The sequence below is a fragment of the Plectropomus leopardus genome, chromosome 11 (genome assembly GCF_008729295.1).
Source record: "Plectropomus leopardus isolate mb chromosome 11, YSFRI_Pleo_2.0, whole genome shotgun sequence".
Classification (NCBI taxonomy): Eukaryota; Metazoa; Chordata; class Actinopteri; order Perciformes; family Serranidae; genus Plectropomus; species Plectropomus leopardus.
Window position 1 is genome coordinate 5,430,981 of NC_056473.1, and position 26,476 is coordinate 5,457,456.

The window sequence follows — 26,476 nt, forward strand, 5'->3', positions numbered from 1 at the left end:
AAAGCAAAGCACTATAAAATGGGTTTTAATCTATTTCAAAGAGGTCACTAGTTATTTTGCAAATCCACATTAATAATACAAAATATAATCAACAAATAAGTGATGATGTAAAATATATGGATAGAAATAAAACTTTATCGAATCCTAAATCTATTAGACAGCTACACAGCAGTGTGTGTGTGTGTGTGTGTGTGTGTGTGTGTGTGGTAAAATAAGACATTAAACATTAAAGTAATATTAATGCATAAATAATTCAATAACATATTGTGCATTTCAAAGGGGCCATCCTGCAGTACTATTACTGTTTTGGACTTTACGTGTATTTTGATACTAATATTTTTGTACTTTCACATATTATTTTATTATGATTAGGATTATGATTCTAATTATTTCATAACACGTAACAGAGTATATCTAAACTGTGGTATTGCTACTTTTATGACAAATACCTGCTGATTACATCTTGTTGTAATACCAGTCATCGCCAGCAGAGGGGGCGCTGTCCCCAGCACAGCCATGCTGTCCGGAAGACGAATGTAAATATTTTTGTGACGTTTCATCTCCCGGATCATTCACATCCACCCATTAAGAAGATCATCAGCCCCTCCAGCTCCTGACTCCTCAGCTGTGTGTCTTCTCCTGTCAGTGTGTGTCGAGGAGCAGCCTCACTGTGCCTTTTTCACAGCACAGCTCTGCTTTTTCTTTTTTCGTTTCTCTCTTCGGGGTTTCCAGCCATATTCCTGCAGCTCGTGCGTCTCCTCAGCAGCCTGTTTCTTCTTCTTGTGTCCAACATGCAGAAGAGAAGGAAGCCAGAGCCGATCCAACTCAACCCGATCCCTGATGGAAACACTATCAACGGCAGCGGAGCCACAGAGTGAGTCAGTAACCAGCTAGTATTGATGGTGATTGGGAAGAATTGATTAATGCTCTTTGACTGATCAGTTATCAATAGATCCATGATCAATAGCCCTGTGCAAAGGCTCCTGACAAATGCAACGTGTAGACACCAGAATCCCCCCTTTACAGTGTGTGTAGCCTAAACTTTTATCCCAGCTCTCTGATATGAGACTGCACCAGGTGTATGTGTGTGTGTGTGTGTGTGTGTGTCATTGTATGCTCACTGAGGTTTTTCACTGAGCAATAATCATCTTTCATTATTATTAATTTGTTTAGATGTCTTTAAATCAAATAATTGATGATCGTTCCTAGAGCCTATAAGGTGAGATCTTTCTATATATATATATATATATATATATATATATATATATATATATATATATATATATATATATATATATATATATATATATATATATATGACCAGGGAGTCCCAGTAACAGATGAAAATTTTCCTTATTGGTTAATCAGCCTTTTTCTTCTTTTTTTTTAAATTAACCATTTATACTATAAAATGTAAGAAAACAGTTAAAGAAAAATTACCCCGCAGCTCAAGTTGACATCTTCAAACAGTATTGTCCATAACTGTCCAAAACACAAAGCATGTTTTTAAGGCGTGAACCACCAGAGACTTAATACTCAAGTCACGATACAGTATTATAGTGATTATTATTTAGTATTTAAGTATTGCGATAACATATTTTACAATTCATTGCCTTTTTAAACTGCAAATTTTGTCCCTAAAGGAAAACTTTGTCAACATCATTATGTTTTCAGTCTGTTTGTCTCACTTCGGTCATTTTTACTGCAGCAAAATGTATCTACTGGACTAAAAAAGCAATTGATTTTATTATTCTATGAGATTATCAGAAGAAATTTGCCCCCCCAGTAGCTCACCTGGTAGAGTCCCCCCCCCCCCACATACAAAAGGCTATGTCCTTGCTGCATGTCATCCCTTCTCTTTTCCCCTTTTCATGCTACATCTGTCTTATCTAATAAAGGGAAAAAAAGCCAAAAAATAATCCTATAAATAATAATAAATAAACAATAAATGATTTAAAAAAGTGATGCTCAGTATCCCTACATCAATACAATATTCCCACACAAAATATCACGATACTGTGCTTTATTGATTTCCCCCCTCCCCTAGTATTTATTTATAAATGACTTCAATTATTAAGCATTTAGTACAATATTTGCAGATTAATTTTCTATCAGTAATGCTAACAGTTTATGGATTATCGTTTGGGTTTTTTTACAATGTCATCATTTCATGCACCAGTTTACACTTAATATTGCAAAATGCCAAATGTTGAGTGACAATAATTAAATCACATCACACAGGTGCAAGAAAAAAAAGAGCACGCATGAAGAAAAACACCTGAACTTACTTCATGCCACATAAGAACTTTTCGATCCTACTTGGATCTTTGTCAGATCAAAAAAATGATATGTTTTGTTACTTTTTCCTGAATACAAACTGCTAAAAGGTTCACAGTTCCAATTAATAAGCTATTTTGTTAAATGCTTTCATAATCAATCCAGAGAAAATCCAAACATCATTGACCTTTTTCTCAGTGACCTAGTTCCAGGCTCTGTTATCACTCACTGCTTTGCTTACAGTGCACTTGATGGATATGAGCCATTTTTAATAATCATTTGTCTCACCTGTGTGTCTAAAAAAAATTTAAAAAAAATAAAAAATTAGTGTATAATATACAGCTCTCAGGTCCTTGGGTCATCTCTTCATGGTGTCACGGATGAGCAGGTCGCTCCATCACTCTAACAGCGCACTCTGTGGGGACAGTGATTAGTCAGAGATTGACCTTTGCAGGGAGGCAGCATGTAGAATAATATTTCTGTGCGTTGAAGAAGTTTTGTGTAGGCCTGTTCCCACCACCCTTCCACAAAACACAGTAATTGAGATCCTAAACTGTTGTGACAACATGCTCTAGTTCTCAGTTCGCAGAGAAAAGCCCAGTCAGTCCAGCAACAAGCTGCGGCGGATGAGATGACAATTACATAACATGTCAATGCTTTTTTAACGTGTTGTAGAGGAGAAATATTTCGTTATTTCATTATAAGATCGCACATCACAAAAAGTGAAAATCGGATCCTGCATGAAATCTGAATATAATTATACATTTAACATTCAGGTGTCTCTTTCCACAGCTCAGCATTTTAGTACATATTCACAGGGCTGCAACAGTTATTTTCCATTTATCTGCCAAGAATTTTGTGGTTTGGTTGATTAATCATTTGGCCCATGTAATGGAAAAAATGTTATTTTGTAAGGCAAGGTCAAATCATCAAATTATTGTTGTTTTTCTGTCTGTCCAAAACACAAAGATTATTATTTTTTAGGACAAAGAAAATCAGTAAACCCTCACATTTAAGAAGTGGGTACCATCAGTTATCACTTGGCTTTGTTTGTTGATGATGTAATGTTCAGCTGGCAGAGGAGCAGCTCGTCATGGATACAGCAACAATTAGGAACTCTGAATCAGATATTTGGAAGTCTCTGCTACTGAGGGAGCTCACAATGTGTGTGTGCATGTGTTTGGGTGTGTGTGTGTATGTATGTGCGTCAGTGATACAGTTGTATTGTGCTCTGTGATACTCAGACTGGCACGCTGCTGACAGAGAGCCGTGCGGCCTGCTGTCACTTCTGACCTCTTTTCCATAAAAAGTCACGCGGGTCCAAATGTTCAGCTGTCTGAGGCTCTGACGGAAAGCAAATCCCGCTTTTAAGGCCAGTGATGGTGACTGACGGGTCTGCAGGCACACGCTCGTCCCTCACGCTCTGCACACGTCTTGTTCCTCAAACACTGCATGAAACCAAATCATAAAAGGAGCATGGGTAAGATTTGGGATAGTTACAGATAGAGGTTGAAATTTATTTATCTAATGATAAAAATGTCTGTCAGATCCTAACAGCAGGCCCGCCCACAGAGATGACTGGGCCCCCGAAAAGGTCCAGAAAAGCACCCTCCCCAAAATCTGTTTTACTTATATGCAGTGTGCATGCACTCTCTCTCTCTCTCTCTAGGTTTAGAACAGCGCATTTATCAAGTCATGTGGCCAGCCGCCCACGATTCTTTTTTTTCCCCCAACAGTTGCATACAAAAAAAGAAAGACAAAAAAAGGACTCATTTTCAGGAGAGGGGGTTATGAAACAGGCTACACTGAGTTCTCATTCTTACTTATGGAGCGTATTATTCTTACACGATCAAACTCCTTTTTTATGTGGCTGAACTACTTTACCCGTACTCTTCAGCTTGTACTCTTTAACCATATACGCTAAACTTGTTGACTGTCCCTGGCACTCGCCTTAAAACACGTGGTGATTGAGCATTTGAGCCTGTTGCACCTAAATTTTGGAATGCTCTGCCTGCACCCTGCTGACCAGCATTGCCTCACGTTGCAAAAAAAAAAAAAAAAAAAATGCTGTCAGTTGCCAATGAGGGCCAATGGTGTGGGACACTGGGACACACCACAGTGACTAAGTGGACAAAGGCTCATCAGCCCAACATTGACCAACAGCTGCATGTCAGCTAAGTTTGTCAGGGCCTTAAGCCATAGTTAATATTAGCAATTTCACCTGTGCTTTTCATACTAAGACTAATCAACATGTCATAGTCTCCCTAATGAGTCATGTGAAGAAAATATTGACAGTGCCATACATATTGACAAGACTTTTTTCACCTCACTGGCCCTTGTGGGGCTCTGACTTACGCACAGGTGGAATGAAATACGAGCACAGCTGCAGGCACACACGTTGGCACAGCTTTAATTTACCATTTTGTCTCCACTACCCATACCTACTTTAATTGCCAACATTGCAGTGTCTTACTGTTTATAGTTCGATTTAAAAGACAAATAGCAACACAGCTAGTGGAGCACAGAAAGGTGGACTCACACAGGCGCAGATACCACGAGGCAGAGTGTGATGACAGTCCAAGTCGGTGCACAGGTAATCAAAATTTCAGGCACACACATACAAACAAGGAGCAGGCTTGAGACAAAAGATTAAAAAGGCAGCCTGTGGTTCACACAAGGAGATTTACTAGATAAAGAACGTGAGCACGAGATGACACCAGGGACACACAACAAACTGGCAACATGAGGGAGAACACATGGGGATTATATACACAGACTAAAGGGGTTAACAAGATGCAGGTGAGGACAGTTAGCGCGAGGTGAGACACAAGGAGCAGGACCTAGAAGACAGAGACAAGGGTGAGACCTACAAAATAAAAGAGGAAATGATGATAACAATAAACAGAAAAATTAACATGACCTGTCTGACTTGGCTGACTGTGTCAAATAGACAACAGAGTGACACCGCACATAAAAAAATAAAAAATAAAATAAATCCTCCATACATGTGCTTTGAGATGAGAACAATATGGAAGCTACAGAGAGGATGGGTTTTATTTAATGCTAACAGCATTTAAACAAGAGGTTGATAGCTGTTTTTATTTTTCAATATTTTGAACATTACATATCATATTTTTTATTAATCTAGGTCACTTTACATGGACAGCAGTTAACATTAATACCATATTACACTTAACGTGATCAAAAATTGATATTTAATACATGATTTAATAAAAAAGTTTCTTAATATCAACAAAGTATTGACTTTTGTCGAACACGTTTATGCATTTATGACATCAAGTCAGTAATCCGTGTTATAAAATAACGTTGTTATTAATGTTAGTATCCTCACATGGCATGCTTTATAGTTAAAAGTTTGCTTGCTTGCTACAGCTCATAGATGCATACACTAAAATGTGCAACTACTAAGATTAAATGATAGCTACTAGGAGCAAATTAACAAAATATATTATTTTTCACCAGCTTTCACTGTTTCCATGCGTTCCGCCATTTCTGCTGCCCTGAAACTTCACACGAACGTCACAACTCAGCAAGTGGGAAACTAGGATATCATAGAAAGTTCCAAATTTTCCACACGTAATTACGACTTTAGAGGCCCATTTATGTGCTTGTAACTCAAGAAATATGGTAAATGCACTAAAAACGTGCAAGAAATATTTCCGGGGAACACACGGAGGCAGCAATAATTTAACCAAACAGCATTTTTCACGGAATGAATTTTGATTTGTCCTGGTAGGAAAAGCGCAAGTGTTACTGATAACCTTAAAGACGCTATGTTCTCTTCTCAGGACCCTGAAACTGACGCAGCTGAATGGAATTCAGTCATCATTAATTTTGACATTTACATCCCTGATTTTTCTACTGTGGCATGTCAAGATATGAGGAAAAAAGCCCTCCAAAAAGACTGCATTGTGTAAGGATGTTTGATAGCAATAACTGTAGATGTAGACTGCATATTATCTATATCTAGTCTCACAATACAATATGTCAATATTATAACTGATCAGCCACCAGTTGTTTTAAATAGAGAAGAAAAATAGAACACGCTCATGCTTTAGAACACTACAGATACTTTGGGTAATTAATTTCAGCACACATTAGGATCTAATGCCCATACAAGCAGCACAGGTGTTGCATATTGGGTGCAATTGATCATCTCTCTTACTGAAACCATTATTCCACTGGTGGGGAGGAGCTGCCATTACAGCCCGCAAAAAATGCTCTCTCAGTATGAAATGGCTGGCAGCCATGAGAGAAGTGTACTGAGCGGCCCACATAATGCCAGCCAAGCATGGAATATTATCAGAGGAGATCTGAGAACAAATAAAAGCAAACCTGCTCAGGCAAATTAGCTAAAACCTTGGATAAGATCCTGCTATCTCACACATCCAATCATGCAGAACAAGCCTGCATTGTTCAGGGAATCTTTTAAGTTTTAATATTCAAAAGTGTGTCCATTCATTTGTGTTTAGAGAACTTTGTTATGATTTTTTTATTGTTCATGTTGACCCACAGAGTGCATGTGAATGAGCAAAAAGAAGATAAATGGTTAACTCATAGCTGACCACAGTCTGTCTGGCTGACCACAGTCTACCACTTAGCATATCTTGTTTTAACAAAAATGACTTTATATTTATTTGCTATACTCACAAATATGCACGCTTGGTTACGAAAGCATTCTTGCAGAGTAAAATCTTTTGAAAACGCAGTCACACCGACAGTGTCGTACATCAAACTGTGATATGTATGTGCATTTTGCGATTTCAAACCTGGATTGACAGCGCTTTTCTTCTGCTGCATTCAGATGCTTTAAACCTGAAAAAAAATGTGAATCAGCAACTTTGCATCAAATGTCCCAAAAAGAGAGAGAGAGAGAGACCGGTTAGAGGATTATCAAATAACTAGAAAAAATATCAAGAAAACTATGTTTCTGATAATGGTCATTACATTTAAAATTAGATTTTTACCATTTTGCCATTTTTATCTTCCAAGTCATTCCATGTTGAGTTGCACTTTGCCTTCTTCTTTGCCTTTTTAATGACAGAAATCAAGCCAATTTTCTCAGTTTTTAAAGGATTAACTCAGGTTTTACAATGAAAGCCAGTATTTGGAAAAATTAAATCAAAGCACAAAGCTCTCCATATTAAAAAGCCAGGATGTTATGATTATCTATTTCCCTTGAACTCCTCTCAGTCCATTGTGATTCATGTTACGTAAAGCAGGCGGACAGTTTTGCAGCCAAAGTCACAAGGAAGAACAGCAATGCCATCCTCTTTCTGGGGCTTTGTGGCAAGCTGTAGAAAAATGTTTCATCTTTTGCATTCAGGGTTCTATTAGATGTCCTTGGACATTGTGTGGATGGAGCACAAAAGGCCAGCATCGTGCTCACTGCCTGCTGCACCCGGCAAGGGGGAGGCTGCAGTGTGCAGCTGCTGCGGTCCTTCCCACACTGTGTGGACTGTGTTTCAGGCTGCTCCTCTTCTCAGTATCTCCGGCCTCCTCCACCTCCAGCTCTCGTTGGCAAGACGCCCACGCTACCCACAACCAACTCAAACTCAGCACCTCGTCTCCATGGATATGCAGGCCTACTGTCAAAAATAAAACCACTTAACCCTCTCTTTGCCATGTAGTTTAGCAGCAGAGAGAAGAGCTCAGCGTCCTACAGCTCTCCAATGAGTCATGATTAAGTACAATTTTGTATTTTTTTTTTTAAAAAGCACTGCGCTTAAAGAAACCTAGCTTATTATCAACACATTAGCATGCATATGAAAAATGAGCATTGAAACGAAGTATGATTTTTTTTTTGTTGGAAGCTAAAGATGGAACACCTTGCAGTTCCTCTGCAGTTTGTGCGCCTGCAGGCGTATGAAATGTCATTCCATTAAATATTGCATGCTTTTGTTTTATTCTTTAGGTTTGCATTATTTCCTCAAAAATGCTCATTTGGGCCTAGTTCCCTTTTGTCGAAAGACATCTACACTCATTGGGATTTTTTAAATTAACCCTTTAAACCTGGGCATATTGGTTTGATTTCTCTCAAAAAATATATTGAGAAGGAAATGGGCACCTTCACAAGACATGGCCTAAAATTTAGCAAGAAATTAGTAAAAACATTATAAGAAAATTATGAAAAAATAAGCAAAAAAGAGAGTAAAAAAAAAACATAAAACATCCAAGAAAATGACTCCAAAAAGTGCTGAAAATTATTTGTATTTTTTTCTGCAATGCAATTTTAAAAATATAATTAGGATTTTGGTCTTCTCAAACCAATTTGGGCACATTTTAAAGGGTTAAATACAGTAGCTTGTCAAATACATCTGGGAGCAGCACAAGGAAACTGAGGTTGATCCAGGTTTTAAAAGGGTTAACAAAAAATAATTTTACATGTATAATAACGCAAAGACTCATTTCTACATGGCATTCTTATCAAGTTAATGATAAAAGCTCGGACTGACTCTGCGTTGCAGGGTTTTCAGACAGCTGGGTAGGAGGGGAAGCAGAGGTCAAACAGCAGCATGTCAGAGGAGGTTCCTCCACAATTGATTTCTTAAGGAAATACATCGCCATGACAACACAAGCGCCAGGAGAGTGGTGTCAGTGCTCAGAGGAACTTGGAGCTTCCTCTCCCTGAGATCTGGGAAGAAACACTGAAACACTTTGTGTCGTCCTGCTGGCTCCTTGGTCAGTTGCCATTGTTCGCAGAAGCACGTGTAGCAGTTGTCACGCACTAAGCTCTGTCTTTTGTCCAAGGATTTAATAATACAGTATAATACAATAGATCTGGACGCACCATGTACTGCCCCATGTCTCCTGAGGCGGAGACAGCCAAAAAACATCTGCAATAGTTCCATCAGAATGAACTTAAGGACCTTTTTATTTGGGGTGGAAAGCATTAATAATACATGAATTGCTGATCTTTGTCTTTGTTTATCTTTCTCTTCTTTCTAAGAACAAACTTGGAGGCACTGCAGAAGAAACTCGAGGAGCTTGAGTTGGACGAGCAGCAGCGGAAACGCCTGGAGGCCTTTCTGACACAGAAGCAGAAGGTAGGGGAGCTGAAGGATGATGACTTTGAGAAGATCTGTGAGCTGGGCGCCGGCAACGGAGGAGTCGTTTTCAAGGTCTCCCACAGACCCTCTGGTCTGATTATGGCGAGGAAGGTAAGCTGCGGCTGGTTGTAAGTAGGGCCGAAGGGAAGAAACTGTGGACAAAATAGCTACTTTTGCTTTCAGACAGCCACTCAGCCTTAACTATACAGAGTATAATGTTTTTTTAAACTTTTTTTTTCTTCACTATGTCAGATAAAAATGTATTTTTCCAGGCCATTGCTGTTTTGAGAGAGTGTGGGGTCACACGTGTCTCACTTTCATGTATTCTGTGAGCAGCATAAAATGTGGGTTAGTGGGGCAACTGTCTGTCACAGTGTCCAAGAGCCACTGTACAATATTCAAACACCTGGCAGAAAAGACTGAAATACAAACTGAAACATGTGTCTGTTAACCCTTTGAAAGCCTGAGCAAACACAGGAAGAAGACAATGAGCAATGAAAGAACAAATACCTAAAACTTAAACTTGTACAAAAGTACAAAAAAATTACCTGAAATTTAGTTTTTAAAAATGTTTTAAAAAACTGATAATTGACAGTAAATATAGTTTTTTCCTAGCTTTTTTAAAAAATCAAAATCTACTAATTTCTTGCAATTTTTTGAACAATGCTTAAAAAGTTGCTCATTGCCTTGCACCAATTTGCTTTTAAATACTTGTCAAAGGCATCTGAAAACAGCACAAGAGCAGTAATGAGACACCAGGTTTCAAAGGGTGAAGGCATGGAGTTCTTCAGGACCCAAAAACATTCGGGCAGAGGGCTGGCTGAATGTGGGAGGCCGGAGATGGCAGGTCAGACAGGAAGACGAGGAGTTGGGACTGGCTGTGGCTAGGAAAAGCCAGCAGATGAATGCATGGGCTTGCTTGGCAGGGTGTGGTAATTCAGATTGGAGGTAGTGAGTTGATCAGAGACATGCAAGTTAATTGTCAATAAACAGGCTCAAAAAACACGAGGAAAAGCACTGGTGTCGAGATACAGAGCAGCCGAAAAGATACCATCACTGAGTCTGGTGGAACAGTCCTGCGATGAGTGACTGATGCCCCTTGGTTCTTGGTTACTGCGTGGTGATAAGATGATAGAGGACAGAAGTGTAGATTAATTGTGTGTACACGCACATTCAGGAGGAAGATTTTAAGGGACAGTTCACCCTAAAAATCACTGAACTACATCCTCCAACCGCCACTGGGCAGAAGGAAGTGTGCATCTACTCATGGATGACAGCGCAAGATGTAAACATTAATGGCGTCCTCCTCAGCTAAGCTGTAATGTTAGCTAGCTCTATGGTGCTAGGCGATCTAGCAGAAGATGCATGCCTCCTTCTGCGTTGTGATCCAGGTGGCACGTGTTGTTTGGTATGAAGAAAATAGCGGGTTATCACACCAGGACGCATCGCCAGAGAAGCGTCGCCAGCAAAACCGTTGTTTTCTCATGGTACAGCGTGCCTGTCAGGAACTCCTCTCTTGCTGCTGCGCAACACGTTTTTCTGGCGGTTTAAATATTTTCAACTTTTCCACTCAAGGTGCAGAGAGGTACCCCTCGTCAGTATCTCTTTTGGCCCCGCTCACAGGCGCTCCCAGTTGTTTTTCCCAATGCGCTTTCAAGGTATTTTTGGAGCGGTCGCACCTGGCATGATGCATCTTGGTGTGACCGGCCCCTAACTGGGTCGCCATTTCTGGAAAGAGACCTTGCTGTTGAGTTTTATCAAATATATATATTTCTTGGCACTTTGAGCACCACAAGCCGAATGCCATGTAGTTCCATTATATTGCAGAGGAAACAGACATCTCTACGGCCAAAATCTCCAACACTCGGCCACTCACACCAAAACCATCTAGATCGGTAAATAGCGCTACAGGTAAGAAGAAATATATGTGTTTTTGATTTTAGGGTGAACTGTCCCTTTAATTTGCTAGTATTTAATTTCTGTGTGATATGAGGACATAAATTAAACCTGATGTCTGCCGTCATTCCAGCTCATCCACCTGGAGATCAAACCAGCCATTAGGAACCAGATCATTAGGGAGCTGCAGGTGCTACATGAGTGTAACTCCCCCTACATTGTGGGCTTCTATGGAGCGTTCTACAGCGATGGAGAAATCAGCATCTGCATGGAGCATATGGTACTTATCTTTAATAAGTTCTGGCTGCCGGCGTGTTGTTTATACAGCATTTGATTTGCTCTACAGACTGTGCTGAACGTGTCTGGCATGCCTCTCCTTCTATGTACAAGCTCATTCTCATTTTGAGTTAGTGTGCTGCATGTCATAAATGATATTTTGAATTTGTAGTAGATGCTCTGTATTTTGTTTTCCCTGCTGGCTGTAGGATGGCGGCTCTCTGGACCAGTCGCTGAAGAAGGCAGGCAAGATCCCAGAGCAGATCCTGGGCAAAGTCAGCATCGCTGTGGGTAGCTCCAACACCTCTCCCACCACTTTCATGCTCTGGTCGTCACAGTACAGCTATATTTGTTTTGTCTTTATTATAAAATTGAGTTTAGCACTGATGCATACTGTATGTGCTTAAATAATCACATTCCTATCATACGCTATCATGCAATATTTGTCTTTCCAGGTTATTAAAGGGCTCACCTACCTGAGGGAGAAACACAAGATCATGCACAGAGGTCAATCACTTTCTTTTTTGTAAATTTACTTAAAAGACCTTTAAGTTTATGAATGAGGACTGCGTGCTTTCACTGTCAGGGCCCGCTTTAATATTACACACACTCATATTGCTCTGTGCACAAAAGTGCTTTTCAGAATCAAGTTTTAAAAAATAGTATGCATTAATATTATTTTATTCCATTATTTCCAATATACTACATGCTAGGTAGATTTTTTTTTCTTATCACAGTCTGGGATTTGTCAATGATTAGCAGCAATGTTGATTTTTGACATTATTATTTTTTGTGCACTGTCAAATACTCGCACTCATGTCACTCTACACGCAAAATGTGCTTTTCCTAATCAGGCTATAAAAAAATATTATGCTTCAAAATAATTTTCTTCTTTCATTGAGTTTAAAAATAAAATAAAATAAAGTCTGTCCAAACAATTAATATCAAATATTCATTAATTTTCAAAATTTTACCCCTTTAAATGCCAGGTTTTTGTCATGATGCCACTATTTTTTTAAATGAAAAAAATAATTGTTAAAGTGGATTTCTTTGCAACAGCAGCAGCATTAATTGTGACAGTGCACCTAGTGGAAATAGCATGTATTTTCTGAGAAATATGGAAAAAATGACATCATCAGATGGAAAATAGTAAAAATGACAAAGGCAAAAGCACAAAATGACACCCAGAAATAAGACAATGTGTGTTTTAATGCTTTGCAGTTTGAATGGGTTTCATTTTTTTGCACTTAAGAGTATGAATATAACAATTTTGTTTATATGGTGTATTTTATACTTATTGTAGGAGCTGAGCCAGAAATTCCAAGATTAAACAAAAACATATAATCTTGCCAAAACATATGCCATATGCATTAACACAGCCAAAATGATAAAAAAATGAAGAATGAAAAGTGTGTTAAATTCACCACACTCCCTAGGGGTTAAATAACATTATTAATTAGGCAGAGTATATGAATGATGAAAGGAAACAGACAAGCAGGCGCTGCACAACATGCACTGAGCCTCTGCAGCAGTTTGCTCTGTGCTGCTCTCTGCTCCCTGCTGAACACTTGCCCACCATGTTCTTCTAAATAGACTGCATGTCCCTCTTTCAGATGTCAAGCCTTCTAACATCCTCGTGAATTCCCGCGGTGAGATCAAGCTGTGTGACTTTGGAGTGAGTGGACAGCTCATAGACTCCATGGCCAACTCCTTTGTGGGCACTCGCTCCTACATGTCTGTGAGTTCAAACGGACACGCTCCTCCTTTCCTGCTGCTCTCATTCTCACATTAGCTTTCATGATTCCTGTTGCAATTCAAGTCTCAGATTTATGTGTGTAAGGCAGCCACAGTCCCCAGTTCAGAGTCTATTCCCAATTCGGATGAGTCACAAATCAATTGGGACCGGCTTTATAAATAGACAGGCTTCATGTCTTTTCAGCATCGGCAGCAGGCCCACATGTAGACACAGGCTGTGCAACTAATATCATTTATACCACTGATGGAATGATGTAGAGCTCACTCAAAAACTAATTACATTTCTGAACTTATTTGTATTAACACAACTGTCACTGATAAGACAGATGTACTTCATTTATTTATTTGTTTGTTTTTTATGTTAAATTTGATTTTAGACAGATCACTGAGCACAATGCTTTGATTTCTTTCAAAAACATAGGGAAAAAAGGCAATGAGCAACTTGGCAAGAAATGTGCAATGAATTGCAAGAAATTTAGAAAATTATTTTTAAAAAGCTAGGGAATCATCAATCATAATTTCACCGTCTCATGTCTGTGTATACTGACTGCACTGGAACATGTGACAGGAAAAAGTAAAACACACGATCCATTTCGATTTTGCATGATTTTATTATATGCTTTTGTATTTTAACTGGCACTAATTATCGTACAAAGCAGTAATGGTTGTAGTGGTGATATAAATGCATGTGTGTCGTGCAGCCGGAGCGTTTGCAGGGCACCCATTACTCTGTCCAGTCGGACATCTGGAGCATGGGTCTGTCCCTGGTTGAAATGGCCATCGGACGCTTCCCGATTCCGCCTCCTGATGCTAAAGAACTGGAACAGATTTTCGGCTTCCCAGTGGAGGGCGAGGCAGCCTGCAGCGAGTCCACCCCAAAGCCACAGCCCCCCGGGAGACCAGGCAGCTGTAAGTCACTCATTCATCAACTGATTCTTTAACCCTCTAAAACCTCAACAAACTGGCTTGCCTTCTTTCAAAAACATGGGAAGGCAATGAGCACAGAAAATGACCCAAAAAATAGCAATAAATAAAGAAATAAAAAGGACAATAAAGGAAATCAACTGCAAAAACACTTTAAAATCATTATTCTGTGACATAATTTAAATATATTGTTTTGACAATTACAGTTTTCTTGACATTGTTCAATAGCATTTACAAAAGTATATACTTTTAAATTTTATATAACTTTTTACATTTCTTGCCAAGTTTCTCATTGCCTTTCTCTCCATATTTTTGCAAAAACTCAAACCAATTTGTTTAGGGTCCAAAGCTTTGAATACTTATGAAAGTCATCTCAAGAAAGATGTCTATCCGGGTTTCAAAGGGTTAAAGATTATGGCACCTTTGATTGAAAATATTTAAAAAGGTATACCATAATTAAAAACCATGAGAAATCAATGGACGATAAGTGATAGTTAATGCAGGAGACACAGTGAATTATGACACTGGCTTTTTTTTTTATCTCCCCTCAGCATACGGTCCTGACAGCAGACCACCGATGGCCATATTTGAGCTGCTTGATTACATCGTCAATGAGGTGAGTCGGCCCCTGACGTGACCACATCTGAACATGACCATTCCAGTAATTTGAGCATTAAAAGCTGAATCCGTTCACTGCTGACTGGACCTTTACATTTTCAGCCTCCACCAAAGTTGCCCGGGATATTTAGCTCTGAGTTTCAAGACTTTGTGAACAAATGGTATGTAGGCGAAATGTGTTAAAACATTAAACACAATGCAAAATCTACATCAGGCTTTATGCCACCTAGTGGTGTTAAAATGCATTGCATCCTATGATGTATTGTGTCTCCATTGCAGTTTGATCAAGAATCCTGCAGAGAGAGCAGACCTCAAACAGCTGATTGTGAGTCTTCATTCAGAAATGTTTTTATTTCCCTGCATTATTCTTTAACATTTCTTACACTTTTTCTTTTTCCAGGTGCATCCTTTTATCAAGCAGTCTGAGGCAGAGCAGGTTGACTTTGCCGGCTGGTTGTGCAGCACCATTGGACTCAATCAGCCTCTGACTCCCACCCACGGTACAGCGATGTGAGGCCTGTTATCCCAAGGACATCTGACAACTGGATTTATTTCATGGGTAAAAAGAAAATGTATTTATAGCGCGTTCTAAAATGGGTTTAAAAGTTGTGCAATCAATAGTTGTATATTTAGTGTACAAACCTACATGCCAAGTGAAATTAACTACGGTCTTGAACAAGTTCTTTGGGCTACATTGCAGGCCTGCCTGAAAAGCCATCTTTTTCTAATGATCAAATTATTTAATCATGACAAATGCTGCTCAACCTGTGTGCTTGATATTCCTCTTTGCCTTGTGTTCTTACAGCGCCAACAGATTTAAGTCTTTGTTAGCTTACGTGAAAAAAAAAAATAAAGTCTTGTGAATCCGTTTTGAATGACAGGTCTGACTCATGTATTTGAAACAAATGATTTATTAAATCACTGAACTCTTGTCTGCAAGTAGAGATTTATGCCTTGGGTTTGGCGGGTGCACCCTTCTTTCCAGGCTTCTTCTTGGGTTTCAGCATCTTGGCCTTGATCTGTGGAGGCAACAAACAAGATGTTGAAGTCACAATCAACAATTTAAGTTGACAATTTTTGCGACTGTCTTGAACCGTTTATGTCCTCACCGCAGGGTCATGCTTGAGAATGGCATGACGTCTGGCCGTCTTGGCGTAAGGGTTCAGTTTGAGCATTATCCTCAAGTTCTTCAGAGGATTCTTCTTCAGTACTCTGCGATTGATCTTCTTGCTGTAATGACAACACAACCCGGTCTTAACAATGCAAACTTCAGTGAACAAAAAGTTTATTAGGAGCTTTTAGTTTGTGTCGCTCAGGACTTCCATATAATCAGGGTTCAGAAACACGGACCTGAAGTGGAAAATCATCATAGTTGACGAGCTAAAGTACATTTTAACATCTTAAAGAGATCAGTGCTTACTTTGGTGCACGAAGTGCTTTCTGGATCTCCTCACTCTTCAGAATCCTGGTCAGGTCTGTGTTGGTCATCTTGTGCATGGGCAGGCTGGAATAAATAGACATTACACATTTAATTCCTCATGTTGGAAATGATGAAAATGGCAAACTGATAATCTTTTGATCCTCAAACTCAGAACTTCGGTAAATATCACTTGGTATCAAAAACACGGACCTGAAGTGGAAGCTCATCACTGATGTGATCAATAGTTTTAGTTGTGCTGCAGAGTGATTGTTCCTGAAGTACTCACTTGTAGCCAGCCTTCAGGGAAGCAGGTTTACGCCAGGTGCCGTACAGCTCATCCAGCTTGCGGAAAGCACTCTCAGTCCAGATGCAGAAGCGTCCAACGTGACCACCAGGGGCGAGCCTCAGGAGGTTCAGTTTGTTCACGTTCTGCAGAGTGATGCCTTTACGACACAGCACAATAATTAAACATTCACAGGTTGAATCATCTTGAATTATTCATACATGCTTTATGCATTGGCAGGTTTTCAGTCTAAAGATTATTTAGATAAGGTTCTGATATCTGTTTTGAAACAGTTATGAATTCTGCATTTGATTTAACTACACACCTGGGATATTTCTGAAGGCTTTGGTGACACCGGCGTCCTGGTTGTAGATGATGCATGGTCCTCTGCGTTGGATACGTCTGCGATTCCTCATCTTTCCCTTGCCAGCGCGCATGCGCTGAGAGGCGTAGACCTGGGAAGAGAGAAGTTCATGTTATTCTCATACACTATCATAAGAAATTCAGAAACCCAGTAATGCCTTTTCAGATATTAAACATAAGCATTTATCCCACACAGAGGAACTGCTGTCAATCAATCCTACTGAAAGTAACAAGTTCAGACTGAGGTCTTACTGCTACACTCCATATCATGCACATCAATCAGATAACAGATGGTAGACATCATCACGCTGTACTCAGCCTGTGCTGCAGCCATCTAATTTATTTGCATTACATCTTTACCACAGGTGTGTAAAACTTGCTCAAGAGTCTTCCTAAATTGAGGAGACTGTTGAAAAAACAGCCATGATTCCTGCACTCCCCATAATGCAGATATGAAAACCATCAAACATCCATCAAGCTGAAATCAGCACTTAAAATTCTTTATCATTGTGGTTCCACTCAAATCATGTGTACCCCAAAGGATGACTGAATACAGCAAATTACAATACAAGCAAAACTTAAAATTTTAGATTACCTTCTTGATGTCATTCCAGGCTTTAAGCTTCTTCAGCAGCAGAACTGCCTCCTTGGTCTTCTTGTAGCCCTCGACTTTGTCTTCAACCACCAGTGGGACTTCAGGGATTTCCTCAATGCGGTGTCCTATCAGACAAGATCGCCATGTCAACCAAAGATATCCACACATACACCAACTTATTGCGACTGTCACACACTACAATGTTGCCAGTTTAGCTCAGAATTAACACACATCAATACCATGTGACAGCTTAGAGACAGCAGGCAACTGTCACTGTTCACAGGATCAGACGCAAATTACACCATCATGGCAAGGCAAATGTTAAACTAGACTTTAATTACGAGAATATTTTAGGGGTGCATAGTATCAGCAGATATTGGCTTTAAAATATCAAAATAAATGAATATTACATACAGAGAAAAGCATTGTATTTCATGTCTCCATCTGCTAATGGGCCATCACAGTGTGAGTAAGCATTATATGATGTTATTCCCGCTACATAAGACACTTTATGATCACTAAAATCAGTGCGGGTAGGTATATTGATTTCTGTACCTGTTATAACAAGTAGGTTGTTTCAATATCAGCAAAAAAAAAGCCCAATATTGTGCATCCCTAGAATATTTCATTCTAGAAACAACATTAAAAATGAACTTTGAACTCTTCAACTTGTATTGATAAAATACTGTTTTTGGAGCTTACCTTTGGACATCACAAGTGCAGGGATGGCAGAGGCAGCCACAGCAGAGCAGATGGCATAGCGTTTCTGGGTTGTGTTAATTCTGCGGTGCCAGCGGCGCCAGGTTTTGGTGGGGGCAAACATGCGACCTCCACGACACATCTAAGCCAAGGTCAAGGAGGTTTGACAACACCTGCATTAGCTGATACTGAAGTACCTGATACCTGCTCAGACTCATTGTTCGTCAGCCATCTGTGCCAGCATATGACAGCAGGCATTCTGTCACTGGTCACAGAGTCAGTCGCAAATTACACCATCACAGCAAGTTTTTGTGTCACCTGTAGCTTTCACAGTACTGCTAAACTGAGGGAAGAAATGTAAAGCTTCAATTTCAGCTTTAAAGGATACATTTCCAAAAGCACCCTGGCCAGAGCGGTGAGTACCACCACCTCTCACACGAGGGATACGAGCCACAGCTCTTCCTGTACCCCAGGACTCGGCACTGGTCTGGTGGCCTGCAATTAACACAATTACACACTTAAATGACATACAATATACATAAAATTAATGAATGCATGAGCTTCATTGCCATCTTAGTCCTGAAATTATCATGGCAAATCATAGAACAAAGCAGACATCATGACTCACCTGCCAGCTCACTGACTGCATATGGCTGGCGACTGTTCTTGCGCATGTTGGTGTGCACAAAGTTCACAACATCAGGGCGAATTGGAGCCTTGAACACAGCAGGCATGACAACATTTTTGCCTGCTGATTCTCCTTTCTCGGAGTACACCGAGATCAGGGGTCGGGCACAGGCCTAGGAAGCAAAACGAACACTGAGCTTCAGGCACATTCACGTTTAATTTTAGAGGGTGTTGCATACTCTAGGAGATGCTGTTGATCTTTACAGAGTTAATGACTTCTCTTAACGTGTGTTGCGAACAAGCCACCGCTTAGCATGTGCAGGCCGAAGACCTGCTTACTTTAGAGCTAGCCTAATGCAACCCAGTGTAACTGGCATGTCCTCGCACTTAATTGACACAAGAGCGGCGACGATTGTTCAATACCATTATGGTATTAAGACAAATTCACCATGAAATCTGCAATTGTTAGCCTTAGCTTAGCCCGATTCTGCTAATGTGACTTAGCAAGCTTACTGACGTTTCACTGTCCGCTGATAATAAATAGCGCTAACGCCAGGGGAGCGTAAAAACACTCGTATGCCACGACTTTAAAATAAGGAAAATATAGATATTATCTACGTGAACGAAGTTTGCTATCTGTTCAATACTGGTCTGCCACTGCAGCGACAACTACACGTGTAACTGGGTTGAACTACTGGGCTGCTCGTCCAAAATGGCTCCTCGTGTTAGCTCCGCTAGCCGGGAGCATTTCAACTCGCTGCTGTTTTGGATCTAAATCTAAGCTTCTCACTGACAAAGACTACCGGCTTAGTTGATCAGTAAAGATAGCGAGATATATTTTAAGCATTACACGGCATTTTCACAACGACCTGAGCGTAATTTCTCACCATTTTCGGTTATTAGTTTTCGGCTCGCCGGGAACCACGCTCCTCACGCTATGGCGGCCACAGTAAAAAGGAAGTTGATAAATCACCCTAAATGCTTTATGCCTCCGCCTCGACGGATACCACTTCCGCTCAGAGATTATTTTCTATCATTGATTTGATTAATGCAGAGAAACACATTTTATAAAATGTGTATCTATGTTATGAAAAATGTCGTTAGCGTTTCAAACAAATTCTCACGGCTAAAAAAAAGTTAGTTGGGACAATTGGGACTACTTCTTTACGCCATGTTGGCGCAGGATAAACGTAAAGGCAGAACTATTTTCTTCTTAACATTTTTTAAATATAGAATATTTTTTATTTTATTTATATAATCAGTGTGCCCGTTTTGAGATTACATGTGTATTTTACTGAATAATTAATTAATTTATAATATGTAAAGCTCGATAAAGTGATGACCTGTGAACTCATGACGTCACCGCCCGACTGAGCGCGCGACTGTCAAAATATCAACACTAGCAGCTCAAACTTCACTTGAGCAGCCCAAAGCTCGATTAACTTCACAAATTTGTATTGTTTCCCATGTTGTTCGCTCTGTAATAGGTGTCTTGCGCAACGATTTTGCAATGGGCTCAAAGGTGATAACTAGTGCGAAGGAGTTTTATAAAATTCTGCGGTGAGTTTACTTTTTACTAATTGTTTAGCCTTTTTAGCTAACGTCAAATGAACGCAAGACAGAGGATGAGTGAGTGCTTCAGTAACACCTAACAGGCTATTTATCATGCCGAAGTAATGTTAATTTCTGTGTGTTATGTCTCGTTTGATCTCAGGTCACTTCAAGATAAGGAAAGCAACGATCCATTTACATATGAGGTCCTAATCTCATTTTGCTTAAAGCATAATTTGTTGTAATTTGGTGTATGCATATATGTTATTTTGACGATTCTGATACATTATCTGATTTAGGAGGACATCCAAATTTTAAAGATGAATGGAGACAACATCCCTGTGCTGAATATGTACTATGGCAACCAGCCGGTCTTCATCTGTGAAAAAGCTGTAAGTTATGTTAATGCTGTGACTCATTAAATATATTCAGTGTGTCTGCAAACCCTTAGCAAATCTCACAGTATAATATGGTAACTGAATAGATGACCACGTGAACATTGATATGCATTTCATTATGGTTTCTTGTTGTGTTGTCTTTTGACATGTTATATCATGCTTAGGATTTAATTAATGTTGGTATTTTGTGGTGCACAGTCAGTTTAGTAGCTTGAATATGAACTACCTTGAATTTTAGGTTAAGTTCTATAATTGTGTATTACCACCATGCACCATTTGAAAGAAAGGTTTATAACAAAATACTTAATTAAAACACCTAACTAATATTTACTATTGTTTCATGGTTTTATTTTTCATTTTTTAACAAGGTTCCAAAAATAGATGAACCTGATGATCAGCCGATGACTGAAACATCCAACTGCACTGATGACGGTGCTGATGATGATGCAAATGTTCTCCAGACAGAGCTGGGACCACAGCCACTCACAATCATGAAAGCAAGGTGATTATTGCTAAGAAATGTATCACAAATTAAGCAAGTGTAAGATTGTATAACCAGTGAATCTAGTACACGGAAGATAACAATTGAAATGTAGTATTTTCATACTTTGTTCACAGGCAGCTGCTGTCCTGGTACACATTATCTCAGAATGCTAAAGTGTCAGCCGTAGACAACAACCCTGGCTTACACCCACTGTGGGTGCGATGTGACATGTCTGATCCAGCTGGGACAACCTGGTTTGGAGCTGAAACAGTCTGCACAGGCAATAAAGTGTCTGGTGTCAAATTATACTCTGTTACCTGCAAAGGTATATGTCAAATTCTTTCCTCTGTGAGTAGTATAGTGAACATTTGTAATTAACTCCTTTGTGTGAGTGTGTGTGTGTGTGTGATTTTAATGTCTCTAGCATTTGTTTTATTAATTTTATATAGGCTCAACTGTGGACAAAAGATGTCTCATCACCTTGGAGGAGCTTAAACAAGAGCACAAGAAAAGGCACCCTCCATCTTCAGTAAGTGAGTGGGCATCCTTTTCTGTCAGTCAATGTGGGTAAAACGTTCATTCACTTACTTTTTGTCAATGCTTCCAGATGGCCGTTAAAGGCAGTGCCAAGTTCAGCTTGTTTGGCTCCAGTGTTGTTGAAAACACCATAATTGAGTCACAGAGTAGTGTGACAGTGGATTTCAAGTGGAGCCACGTGGAGAGTATTCTCGAGACTCCACCCCTGTCCTCCACAGCAACACTGGTAAGCACCAGTACTTAACATTTGAAACATACTTTTTTTTTACTGAGGCCCCTCTGGTGACATTTAATGAAGAAAACAAAAAAAAAGCGTGGCCATGAGATGATTATGTGATCAGCCTATTCCTTGCATCTAAGCCCATGCATTTTAAGCAGTCGAATTTAAGTGTCTCAAAGCAACACTCAGCAGTCTTTGCGTGGAAATTACTACAATAATTATCTTGACACCACTTAATTGTCTTGTGGCCATGAGATAACGTTGCATGGCTATGGGATGATTATCCCATAGCCACACATTACTGTCTCGTAGCTGTGCCTTATTATCTTATGGCCACACATTATTATTTTTTTTATGAAATGTCACTAGAGGGGCGCCGTACTTTCTTGACCATAATTTATTTAAAAATAAAAAAATGAATGTAGAAATTTGACTTTTACATTAGTAATACCTTTAGAACCACAGAATGAAGTTGTATATTTTGTACACTTAACTTTTTGTGGTTTATTTATTTAATTAATTTTTATCTCTGTTCACTTACAGAATATCAAAGTTTCCAGCGGGGACATGAGGAGCCCGATGTATGAGATCTACAGGGAGCTAGAGTTCCTTCAGGTTTGTGTCCCACAGTTATGTGAGATGAATGTATCAATAAACAAATAAACAGCTAAATATATCATTATCATATCATATATATTTCCTGTTATTTCAGACTCTTGCGGATGGTTTAAGAACTGGTGAGACTGAATGGATGGAGCCTTTGGAAAACACATCAGCTGTAAATCTGACCAAAGCTTTCTTAGAAGGTGTCTGCTTTGTTAAATCACTGCTCCTCCTCTAGGATTTAACACTAATAGTTAGTTAAGAAGAGTATTTTCTTTTTGGGTTCTTCTTTCAGAGCTTCGGGGCACTGCGAAGACACTACAGGATGAGGCTACAAAAACAGCTGAGGTATGATAGTGTTAAAAATTAAGGCTCCTTTCACATATTCATTAATTTTACATCAAATAGGGTAGTTATATGCTCCCTCGTCTTTTCTTAAAGCCCACAAAGCCGAAGGCTGAGACAGACCCTCCCATTTTCAACTCTTTCTTGGAACGAGGCGATTTGGATTTTGTGGAGCAGCTGTGGGTTCGGATGAGAAAGAGTGAGTCGATTCCTCTGTTATGGAAACCAGGATTCACTTGATTTAGCGTTACAAACAGACAGTGACAACCATTCTCCTCCGTTTTGTTTTTCATTACAGGTGTGACTTCCTATCAAGACATTGGAGAATGCCTGAAATTGGTCACGGAAGCTCTGAGATACGGTGACATCAAACCCTGGGTGTGACAAGACGCAGCCTCTGAAAACTGTTTATCACTAATAGAAGGTTGAAGGTTGTTGGGTGTAAAGTTTTTGTTTTGTTTAATTTTCTCCAGATTCACAGAGACAGCAATAGCTCCCTCAGCAAGCTCATCCTGCAGTCCTACCATCAGCAGATCGACCACGTGTCTCTCACAGGTGTCACCCCTGTCCACATGTTGCTGGAGATGGGTCTGGACAAGATGAGAAAGGATTACATTAACTACCTCATTGGTAATCTCTCACTTATCACACTGAAATTCTATGTCTGTTCCATGGGATTTAGAGTTTTACAGTCATAATTAACTTCACTTCATGCAAATCATTATGCACAAACATTGCTTTAACCCTTTGAAACCTGAGCGCATTGACTTGATTTCTTTTAAAAACATGTGACGAGGGCAAGTGGTCCAAAAAAATGCATGAAATTATAAAAGGCCCCAAAAAGGAAAAAACAAACAAACAAAAAAACTAAGAATATTACCTCATGAAAGTGCTAAAAAAAATTAAATAATTTATATATAATTTAATGTTCTGTACCGATTTATTATATAATCAATATATTAAGATAATTATAAATACAGTCTTCTTGACATTTCCCCCTTAATTTTTTGGATAATATCTAATAATTATCCCCCAGCTAATTTTCCAGATCATTTCCTTGTCACCTTTTACTTATATTTTTGCAGTTTGCCAGACATTTCTTTTGAAGTTGCTCCTTATGTTTTTTTCCTGTGTTTTTGAAAGAAATCAAACCAATTTTCTTCGGTTTTAGAGGTTTAAGGTGTCTGAATGCAACACAAGAAAACTGATATCCAGGTGTTAAAGGGTTAATCCTCCATTTGCAACTTTTTTTGCACAGGTGAAGAATTGACAACTCTTAACCACTTGGTAAGCTTAAGACTATTTAACTTACAGCTATTTCATATGACTGTTGACCAAATATTCTAAGTGTGAATAATTGCCTCCGTAGTGTTATTACCTGAGCACGGAGGTTGACCTGCAGGAGCAAGTGATCCGACTTAGAAAACTGCACCATCTGCTGGAGATAATCGTGACCTGCAGTACTTTCCTGGGTTTGCCCTACGACCGGCTCTTCCTTCTCACACAGTAAACCAATTTGACTTGTTCCTGTGATGATTTTTCTGTGCAAAATGTGCTTACAAAAGATGGTATTAAAGGAAAGAATTGAATTTTCCTTGTAGGTCATGTTTGCAGCACTACAAAACACACCCATATGATGAGGAGCATGAATTCAAACTGCAAATCAAACCTGCGCTGATCAGCCATTTCTACCAGAAGTAAGGAATACAAACATTTACACACTAACTGCTGCTTTACATGCAAAGAAAATTGGAACTGAAATTAAGATTTTTGTCTTTTCACGTGTTTTCACATAAAGTAGTCATTTGTTCCACCTAAAAAAGTGTCAAAAAAGTAAAAGAGAATTGGGGGCATTTACTTTGCATCAGGTATTAAATTTAAAAACTTGCCTAAGTCATGTGAAAGACTTAAGTCAACTGTATCTAGTAGGGCTGGACCCAAATATTTGGCTATTTGGTTTTCAATTTAGGCATTCAGATATTCTTTTTTTTTTCCCTCCATGTCTGTGATACTGCTGCTGCACCTGTCAAACAGTGACGGGAATGATCATTTGCACAACGGTTATTAACAGGTTTATTGACTGACTTGAGCCATTTCTGTGAGGCTGTGTGCAGCACCAGAAAGCAAACGTGAGCCCTACAGCAGCTCACCCTGAGTGGAGCTCTCCTGCAGCACAGAGCAGGAGAATTTTAATATCTTACATAATGAGGACACTTATCATTTCAGATGCACAAAGAAATTTAACAGACTGATTTAGAACGCTGAACACAGATCAGAAGCTCTTAGTATTCATTGTTGATTAATGGCGAAGCTCCAGAGCTCAGAAAATGGTATTCAGGACAGCCCTTAGTATGTAGATGTGTTCATGAGTTTTATTGAGCTTGAGAATTTAGACAAAAACATTCACTCCACTGTTTTTTAATGTGATCACAAGTACCTGCTCGCTCCAAATACAGCTGTCGTGATTCGACCCTCTGTATTCATCTTTTTTAATATGTTCATAACAGTGTTTTGAGCTGCAGAGATTAGATCAGCTAATATGCACTCAACTGTAACTGTTAAGTTTTACTGTCTCATCCCTCATGTTTGTGTGTGTTCCTCAGAGAGCACCCTGTTGTGTGGGGGGCTGAGATGTCCAGTGGCCACGGTCCACGTGAGGTCAGGACATCTGTGCAGCTCAGTGACAGACCGCTGGTTGATCATGTCATCTTTGACACAGGTGATCTTTATGCACCACTTCAAAATAAAGTACATGCTATAAAATTAAAGGTATACCATGCAGGGTTTTCCCCAAAAAACAATGTACAGACTACAAAAGTAATTCCTATTATCACTTATGAGCCACTAGAAGTGTGGCGGTGTATTTATCTGCAGAGACTCTGCCCTCTGCCTGTATTTTCTTATTTTCCTCTTATTTTGTTGTGTTCGGGACGTTCCTCGGCACAGTGCACAAGTGAGGTCGAGACTTCATAACAGGGTAGCGGCCAGTTGCCAGACCATAAGCAGCATGCACCAAAGAGGAAGAAAAAGCACAGAAAAAATGCAAATATGGTTTACAAACAGTTACTGACAATTTCTGCAAAGTATACCTTTAAGTAGCTACCTAACTCAGTTCAGATTAACATTTTTCTTAATTGTTGTGTCTTTAGATTACCCAAATGAAACAGTGAATGGGGACAGCGAGGATCCCGCCTTCTTCTCCACCATGGTGTGCTGCAGTCTCGTCAACTTTGCGTAAATTTACAAAGAGCGCAACTAAACAACAAAGGAGATGATTATTGTCATCTCATAATATTCTCATCAGCAAATAACATTTTTTTAATTACAAAAACATATACCCACACTGTGAAATCTGAAAAGGTGATTTTACTTTAAAATATCAAGGAAACAAATCGCCATAAAAATGTAAGTAAATATAACTATAAATTTAATTTATTTTTACTTTATATCTAATTAAGTTTACTTGAAATTTAGTTGTTTTTACTTAATTTTGTCAAGTTTTTGCAACATAAAAATGACAATTTTAATTAAAATC

General features: G+C 39.3%; 3 protein-coding genes and 4 non-coding genes across 7 annotated transcripts; 2 read left to right on the top strand and 5 right to left on the bottom strand.

Moving 5' to 3' along the window:
- Nucleotides 1–595: 595 nt before the first annotated feature.
- On the top strand, nucleotides 596–15,628 carry map2k1 (mitogen-activated protein kinase kinase 1). The gene is made up of 11 exons (XM_042495905.1): nucleotides 596–874; nucleotides 9,248–9,458; nucleotides 11,377–11,523; nucleotides 11,729–11,806; nucleotides 11,975–12,026; nucleotides 13,133–13,257; nucleotides 13,976–14,183; nucleotides 14,750–14,814; nucleotides 14,919–14,977; nucleotides 15,096–15,141; nucleotides 15,217–15,628. The coding sequence occupies exons 1-11, from the start codon at nucleotides 792–794 to the stop codon at nucleotides 15,328–15,330; spliced, it is 1,188 nt and encodes a 395-aa protein (XP_042351839.1). The 5' UTR covers nucleotides 596–791; the 3' UTR covers nucleotides 15,331–15,628.
- An 83-nt stretch (nucleotides 15,629–15,711) lies between these two features.
- Nucleotides 15,712–19,795, bottom strand: rpl4 (ribosomal protein L4). Its single transcript, XM_042495906.1, has 10 exons — nucleotides 19,691–19,795; nucleotides 18,805–18,976; nucleotides 18,565–18,671; nucleotides 18,180–18,318; nucleotides 17,478–17,602; nucleotides 16,845–16,974; nucleotides 16,523–16,679; nucleotides 16,237–16,320; nucleotides 15,926–16,046; nucleotides 15,712–15,835 (listed from the first exon to the last, which is right to left on the bottom strand). Exons 1-10 carry the CDS (start codon nucleotides 19,691–19,693, stop codon nucleotides 15,764–15,766), a joined length of 1,110 nt encoding a protein of 369 aa, XP_042351840.1. The 5' UTR covers nucleotides 19,694–19,795; the 3' UTR covers nucleotides 15,712–15,763.
- LOC121950815 lies at nucleotides 16,125–16,191 on the bottom strand. The gene has a single exon (XR_006106345.1). It is a non-coding gene; the product is annotated as a small nucleolar RNA SNORD18 (small nucleolar RNA).
- LOC121950826 lies at nucleotides 16,401–16,471 on the bottom strand. Its single transcript, XR_006106355.1, has one exon. It is a non-coding gene; the product is annotated as a small nucleolar RNA SNORD18 (small nucleolar RNA).
- On the bottom strand, nucleotides 17,691–17,789 carry LOC121950817. The gene has a single exon (XR_006106347.1). It is a non-coding gene; the product is annotated as a small nucleolar RNA SNORD16 (small nucleolar RNA).
- Nucleotides 18,382–18,480, bottom strand: LOC121950816. The gene has a single exon (XR_006106346.1). It is a non-coding gene; the product is annotated as a small nucleolar RNA SNORD16 (small nucleolar RNA).
- A 398-nt stretch (nucleotides 19,796–20,193) lies between the features above and the next one.
- zwilch (zwilch kinetochore protein) lies at nucleotides 20,194–26,279 on the top strand. The gene is made up of 18 exons (XM_042496522.1): nucleotides 20,194–20,363; nucleotides 20,518–20,560; nucleotides 20,654–20,746; nucleotides 21,121–21,254; nucleotides 21,371–21,561; nucleotides 21,686–21,765; nucleotides 21,844–21,999; nucleotides 22,537–22,608; nucleotides 22,706–22,799; nucleotides 22,892–22,944; nucleotides 23,038–23,140; nucleotides 23,240–23,319; nucleotides 23,415–23,571; nucleotides 24,200–24,228; nucleotides 24,311–24,447; nucleotides 24,543–24,638; nucleotides 25,545–25,660; nucleotides 26,091–26,279. The coding sequence occupies exons 1-18, from the start codon at nucleotides 20,314–20,316 to the stop codon at nucleotides 26,177–26,179; spliced, it is 1,773 nt and encodes a 590-aa protein (XP_042352456.1). The 5' UTR covers nucleotides 20,194–20,313; the 3' UTR covers nucleotides 26,180–26,279.
- Nucleotides 26,280–26,476: the final 197 nt, after the last annotated feature.